Here is a 7,944-nt window from a genome sequence, read left to right as displayed (position 1 = left end):
TTATGGTATTGCTCATTATTTCTTAGTTTTCAGCCTAAATATGTTTCTTCTCTGTATGCTTACCATGATCGAACACCAACCTTTTGATGTATTAAATATATAGTTACATAGTTACATAGTTACATAGTTAAATCTGGTTGAAAACAGACCAAAGTCCATCAAGTTCAACCCCTCCAAATGAAAACCCAGCCCCATACACACACCCCTCCCTACTTTTAATTAAATTCTATATCCCCATACCTATACTAACTATAGAGTTTAGTATCACAATAGCCTTTGATATTATGTCTGTCCAAGAAATCATCCAAGTCCCTCTTATAGTCATTAACTGAATCAGCATCACAACATCACCCGGCAGTGCATTCCCCAACCTCACTGTCCTGACTGTAAAGAACCCCCTACTCTGTTCCTTTAAATGAAAGTTCTTTTCCTCTAGTCTGAAGGGGAGACCTCTGGTACGTGATTCTCTTTATGGGTAAAAAGGTCCCCTGCCATTTGTCTATAATGTCCTCTAATGTACTTGTAAAGTGTAATCATGTCCCCTCTCAAGCTCCTTTTTTCCAGAGAAAACAACCCCAACCTTGACAGTCTCCCCTCATAATTTAAGTCTTTCCTCCCTCTAACCAGTTTAGTAGCACGCCTCTGCACATATAAACGTGGATACCATATGCATGTGTTTAAAAGCATTATTTCTCTTTTGAATGGACTTGACTAGCCAGGAGTTTTTATGTAAATATATCGGCTCAGTGTCTCTTATCTGTTTTGTCCAGCCATAGACTCCTTAAGGTTAGATATAAAGCTTAGAAGTCATTAAAGGAACCAGCTCAAAGATATTAAGGCTTATGTACAGTGCCCAAAGTATTGGGCAAAGCGCAAAAAAGGCTGCAATCAGCACTTTCCCCCACTGTGTGTTTCAGAGCACAGAGACCTGCCTGCCTTAGCAACACTCCATGCAAGGGTGGCACCTAGGTGTCCTTTCCTCCTGCCCCTACCTGTCCCTGTCTTGCATTTCATTTTAAGGTGCATGGTAGGACCCCTAAGGCAAGTGGTAAGGACAGGGCTGAGCTGCAAATCCTGGTACTGTGCTCTTCACTGAGGGGGTCTGGTCTTCTGTCCTTTAGTGCTCATGTAGTTGTGCCCCCAGGAGTCAGGAATTGTAGTATTAAATAAAAAATGGACAAAAGAAACTGAGTAACAAAAAGGCCCTTTATCTGGTTGTCTGTATGTATCTTTTAGTAACTGACCATTCTCTACATTGTTATTTTCTTTCAAGCATTTTATTAAAGTTTTACCATAAAATACGCAGAATTTCAGCGACAAATTAGTTAGATGCAGGATAGTGAATTTAGAATGAAGGTCACAATAATCAGCCAGTCCTCAACAAGTAAGGGCAATCAGAAAATGATACAATAAAATCAACAAATAAACAAACAATTAGACTAACATATTCAACTTAACTATAACTATGCCCAGTGGACGAATAAATAAACAGAAAAAGAGAAATTCCAGAAGAAGAGAAAGATCTTTACTGGATTAGACTAGTAGTTTTCATGAAAAATAAGATATGGAGCAATTTAAAGATCTGATTTTCATTTTTGGAGTCAAAACCATCAAATTAAAGTGGCTGTGTTTATTTGAAAGACAGCTTGAATCAAATAAAGATTATTTAAATCAAAGGGGATAGTTAAACCCAAATAATTTAGTTAAGGTCTTGGATTGTTGCCGTGTACATTTTAAAAAAGAGAATTGGAAATAGAACCACTTAAAATCACAATCACAGTCTTATCTACATTAACTTTGTAGCCTGAGAATTATTGCAAATCCTTAAGCAGTTCAAAAACAGCCTTTAGAGAGTAGTTTTTATTATTAACAGCATGTCATCAGCAAATTCTTTAAGCTGTTTTTGTTAATAGTACGTCTCTGCATAATCTATGAAGAATCACAAGTACGATTTCACGGTTTTAGCCAATAATAAATAATTGAGGCAATAAGGGGTATCCATGCCTGGTGCCCTTGAAAATTATAAAGGGTAGAGTTTGAGCCTCTCCTAATATAATTTGAGTTTGGAGATTGGAGTGTAGATAATGAATGTATTGATAAAATGGACCAACTAACCCAAATTTTTCAAGACAAGCAAAAAGATGATCCAAAATTATATTATTAAATGCCTTTTCTGCATCAGTATTTATTATGGAGCAGGAATATTGTGTTTTTGCAAAACATATTATACTCAGTAAAGCTATAATGTTTTTGACCCCTGATCTGTTTTTAATAAAACCATTTTGGGTTTCGGATATCACAGAAGTAAGGATCAAAGAGAGCCTATCAGCCAAAACTTTAGATAATAACTTAATATCTTGAATTTATAAAGATATCGGCCTATAAAATGAAAAAAGAGAAAGATCCTTATCCTTTAAACTTTAAGATTAGAGATTTCACTAGAATGCAATTCAATCCCGAAAAACAGAATGGCATTAACTAAATTATAAAAAAGAGGGAGAAAGGCCATCAGGACCTCCTGCTTTTTTGCTTTTAAATTGCTTATAGCATTAGATACTTCATCAATAGTAATAGGTCCATCAATTGTTCCTTGGAAATCTGTGGAATCCTACAATCTGCAAAAAATTATTTAATGTTATTAGTCAGTATGACTAAGAACAAGAATATAGTTTATCATAAAAATTCTTGAAAATGTCAATGATTTTATATAGTCATTAGTCAGTGAATTATATTTATATCTAGTTGTATTAAGTTTAGCTTTATTGTTCTCTGCTTTGTTTAGATTAAACAGCACATTATTATTATTATTATTATTATTATTATCATCATATGCCTGTATCTAAAGCACCAACATATCCTGCAATAATTGCAGAATTGCCAATGGCTCAATTATGGTGATGTTTATGTGAAAGTTGTTACTAGTTCTGGTCGCCAGTCACAAAATCCCTATTTTTATCTGATTTACCTCTGAGATGTGTGAATATTAAAAAAAAAAGTTCAAAGCTAGGGGTCTTTGCACACCTCCACACAGAGTGTAACTGGTGTATATTGCCAAGCTAGATAGTTCATAAGAAACCTTGTTCATAGTAGATGGCTCAGAGAGACACCAACATGGAGGAAGAGTGATGGAGTAATTATCATTGGACACCCCAAGCTTTCCTCCCTGAACAGTGAAATAATTATTCCTGCTGTTATATACAAATTTACCAAGCCCAAATCTTCAGGCTGTTACCCTCATCCAAGGAATGCAAATGCAGGTTGGTGTATGTGGGTCACATAATTACATAGTCAATTTGGGTTTAAACATGAAAATAGTCCATCAAGTTCAACCCCTCCAAATGACTCTAAAAGGCATCATAATTTCACCCAGCAGGGTATTCCACAACCTTACTGCCCCCACTATGAAGAACCATTTGTGCTGCTTCAGGTGAAAGTTCAGGAAAGTTCAGAGGAGGGACATTTGTTCTTTTGTTCTACGTGAAAAGATCTGGCACATCTTCTTCATCATAGCCAGTGATAGTCTTAATAAAAATGTCTCCTACCACTTAAGATTACTATTTCCATTCAGCTGAAACTCACCATGATTGCCAGCTGGTGGAGTGTAAAACTCACAGTGATTGCCAAGGCTACAGCTGTTGACTGGTGGCTTGATGGTTTTCATGTTTTAGATTTCAAACCCACATGCAGTCAGTTGCAGAACTATAAATGTTCTCTGAAGGCATAGGTAGGTAAAGATGCCCCTTTGTCACATTTCAGGTGACCATGAATTTGTGCATACTGTTTAGGGATTCCTGATGCTTTTTCACTGCTCCCTCCAGGACAGAATTCCAATTCTCCTTTGGGCCTCAGGGGATGAAAGGAGTCTTGCTGCCTGAACTTTAACAAAGGACTTGGCATCATTCTCTTGTTGCCTTTTGATCCGTGTAAGTAACTTGGTACTGTGGCCTAAAGCTGACGATGAACTGGTTTCTTAGAAGGAGATGATGTGGGTCAGTCAGTCCTTGGTATCAACTCTCAGCTTGCTCCACAGCTCCAATAGGGCCACAGTAATCTGTGTATCCCTTTGGTTTCAGGTAAAGAACTTCTCAACCAGCAACTAATCAGGTGTTTGTTTTCATTATGCTAAATGCAGGGAAAGGCTGACTCTTGATGACATGGATAACAGTATTGGGGTCACATAAGAGGCTGCTCGCTGTTAAAGGAACTTATGGGAAGAGGGGAGTTCATCAGAGCTGCAAGAAATCAAGCACCGCAAGTGGGGCAAATTATTTTGACGCCCATTGACTTTAATACATTTGGACAAAAAAGTCTTGCATGTAAAAATTGTTGCTTGCCTAAAAATTGTCACTTGTCAAAATAATTTTAACGCCCATTGACTTCCATGCTTTTTGCAAATTTTCCGCATTTGGACAAAAAAAAATAGTTTCACGTCAAAATTATTTTGACGCCCATTGACTTCAATGCATTTTTGCAAATTTCTTCGGAGTTTCGCAAATTTTTCGGCAAATTGAAATGAGACAGATTCGCCCATCACTAGGAAGTGGCAATAGGGTACATGTTTATAAAGGAGATAACAAATAAGCTGTTTGAAATGCAATATGTTCTTAACCTGGAAGCTAAACAGATGTAAAAATGCCAGCCAGCTCTGTACAGATCTATAGAATTTATTCTTATATTAAAATGGACATTGGTTGACAAGAAATTGGTTATTGGATTGGCTGGATGAACACACATATATATATATATATATATATATATATATATATATATATATATATATATATATATATTGTAAGGGTTTAGGTAGCTGGGATCAGTTTCCTGGAGATAACACAGCCCATGGCACAAGCACAACTCATGAGAGTATAGTCTCTTTTTGGCAGTTTATTATCACTTGCAGCAGAATAAACAAAACAAACAATTCAAAATAAAATCCTTGCCACTTAATGGGCTTCTAACTAATACGGGTCAGTTCTCCTAACTAACCCGGAGTAGGCCTACTGCCTGTCTCCTCAAACCAAATGAAAAGGTAGTACAAACAAAGTTCCAACCTTGTAGGGATTCCAAAATCTCTCTGAACTCACACAGACAGCTTCCCTGTGACTTTCTTTCTCAGACTGCAGCTCTCCCCCTCTGGCTTGAGCTGCCTCTTTAATTAACCACCTGAGATGCCTCAGGACAACTCAAAACACCCAGGCTGGACTAGCAGTCCCGGAACCACTCTGTTAGGAACCTGGAGCATAAATAAGCTCCGTCCTGGACTTTCCCAGGTATCCTAGTAGTGACCTCACCACAATATATATATATATATATATATATATATATAATATATATATATATATATATATATATATTTCAATGCAAAAGAAATATCACATTATTGTGTCATTGGTTCTTTAATGGTTAGATTTCTCATAATCCAAGGCCCACAACATGATTTTTTTGCTCATTTTGCAGTAGCAGTCACCCCGTTATTTTTGAAAGGAAGCGCAGACACGTTTGTATGATCATAGAATTCCATCATTGTCATTACTCGTTTACTTTGCTTCACTGCACCTCATCCTGCCGACGCTAGAGTTCCTACATTTCCATTGGGATTGGACAGGCATCTCGGGACCCGGTAATGAGATGATACTGTATATATATATATATATATATATATATATATATATATATATATAGGGAGCATCTATTGGAGAGACGTGCATTAGAACTAGGCTATGTTATGGCAGCAGTGAATGGATGTTGTGGATCATTGCTATTCATTGAACCTACAAAACAGAGCACCATTCATGTATTACAAGGTTTATCTGGTTTATTTTTTGCAAAGGAACTAATTGCATTTGGATCTGGAAAGCCAACTCAACCACCTCCTTCATCACTTGTGAATTTGATTTGTTCAATATAAGATGGAAAGTGGATTCAACCTTAGCACCAACTTCATCCTCCTCGGCCTAGTGGAAATGGAAAGGTTGAATTATCTCTTTAGCACTATTTCCCTTGTGATGTATCTGTTTATTCTGCTGTGCAACCTCATCGTTGTCTTGGTGGTATTGGGTAATGAGAGCCTTCATCAGCCCATGTACATCCTCATTGCTAATCTTGTGATGAACGGGTTGTTCGGCAGCTCCGCCTTCTTCCCGAAGTTACTAGTTGACTTGTTCTCTTCTTCAGTCATGATCTCTCGAACCGGCTGCTTCATTCAAGCCTTTTGCTTGATGATCGCCGCCTACTGTCAGATCTCCACATTCACCATCATGGCATGTGATACATATGTAGCCGTGTGTCACCCCTTACGCTATGGCACGTTGATGACCAGTGCAGTGGCCCTCAACCTCATCATAGGATCATTCTTTTTCAACTTAACCTTAGTCTTGATCATTGTCCTCCTTGCTGCAAGGCTTCCACTTTGTGGATCGACAATTAACAGTATTTTTTGTGACAACATGTCCATTTTCATCCTGTCCTGTGTGGACACCTCTGTAAATAAGTTGTATGGGTCTATTATATTTGTCAGCTATTTAACATCTGCCATATTCATCATAGGATTTTCCTACATCCAGATATTCCTGGTCTGCCTCAAGGTTTCAGAAGACGCTGGTAAGAAAGCCATTCACACTGTGGTGACCCACTTGCTAAACTTCTCCATTTTCCTGATAGGAGGTTTGTTCATATTTATCCGCTACAGGATGGAGAATGCAAGGATTCCCCTGTATGTCCACATTCTGCTGTCCGTCACTGCCATAGTGTGTCCCCCCATGCTCACCCCTCTTATATATGGAATAAGGACAAAGGCACTGAAAATTAAAATGGTTTGTCACCTGCAGAAAATATACCAATGATCTTGCTCCTGAGTTACATCCAGTTATCTAGTATGGAGGGGTGTGTGTATGGGGCTGGGTTTTCATTTGGAGGGGTTGAACTTGATGGACTTTGTCTTTTTTCAACCTAATTTAACTATGTAACTATGTAACAAAATGCGTAAGGCTGGATATGTAATTGGCAGAATAACATTTTTTTTTACTTCTTACACTTGGCCTTTATGTTGGAATTTTTGTAAGTACCAGCTCATATTTTTTGATTCTTTCCAATAACAATAAACAAATGGGGTTGTTCCAAGAACTGGGTTTTCCATATAATATACAACTATTTCTGCACATCCAGGAAGGAACAATTACTGGACCATATGTGGACGCCTTAGTCTTGATTTCCAGTGACTTTAGGCCATTACTTTTTTAATGTGCTCTATACCGTATAACATTCATTAATAAAGCAAATCTTGTCTATAATGGATCCTTTCCAGATGTTCTGCTTTAGGTGGGACAGTACTAACACAGAAGCCAACCAAAGATGGTTGGTTTTACTGGAAGGTGGGTTTCTTAGGGGTTAAGGGAATGTCTGTATTTACAGTAATTGGGCTTGGACAGATGGATAAAGGGCATGGGCTAAATGGTCTTTTGTTTTCAATATTCAAATAACCAAGAAGCCAAGCCAAGAAGAGGACCAGTGTTTTACAGTGATATATAAATGTCCTCTTGGTTGTTTATGGCATTGTTGATCTGTATAATTTTCACATACCCTAAATCAGGCCAAGAACCTGAAAATCAAGCAAAATCCCCACTTAGATTGTGCCCAGTAACGTGGAGAATAAAGACCTACAATAGAGCATTCAAGCAGGGTCTATGTGCTGCATTTGTCACGTCAGGTTGCAGTTGTGATCCCATCGGAGCTCAACACCAGCGTCATGACATGGTCTATAGAACCCGATCTCCACATAGACAAACTATAATCACTTGTATAATCCTTAACCACAATGACACATTGACACACACACATTTATGCAACAAAACAGGTACCTTGGGGTTTTCAAAGGTGACGAGCTTCTATCTGTCCAATCCCAAATTACAGGCTTGCCCATCTGACCAATAAGATTGCACCATTGCA

The 7,944-nt window shown here is 37.9% G+C and overlaps 1 protein-coding gene across 1 annotated transcript; it reads left to right on the top strand.

The window, feature by feature from the left end:
* The first annotated feature begins 5,862 nt into the window (after positions 1-5,862).
* On the top strand, positions 5,863-6,842 carry LOC121399767 (olfactory receptor 52B6-like). The gene has a single exon (XM_041581329.1). The coding sequence runs from the start codon at positions 5,910-5,912 to the stop codon at positions 6,840-6,842; it is 933 nt and encodes a 310-aa protein (XP_041437263.1). The 5' UTR covers positions 5,863-5,909.
* Positions 6,843-7,944: the final 1,102 nt, after the last annotated feature.

The sequence above is a fragment of the Xenopus laevis genome, chromosome 2L (genome assembly GCF_017654675.1).
Source record: "Xenopus laevis strain J_2021 chromosome 2L, Xenopus_laevis_v10.1, whole genome shotgun sequence".
Lineage (NCBI taxonomy): Eukaryota > Metazoa > Chordata > Amphibia > Anura > Pipidae > Xenopus > Xenopus laevis.
The sequence above is the reverse complement of the archived record's forward strand: the minus strand, read 5'-3'. Positions and strand labels throughout refer to the sequence as shown.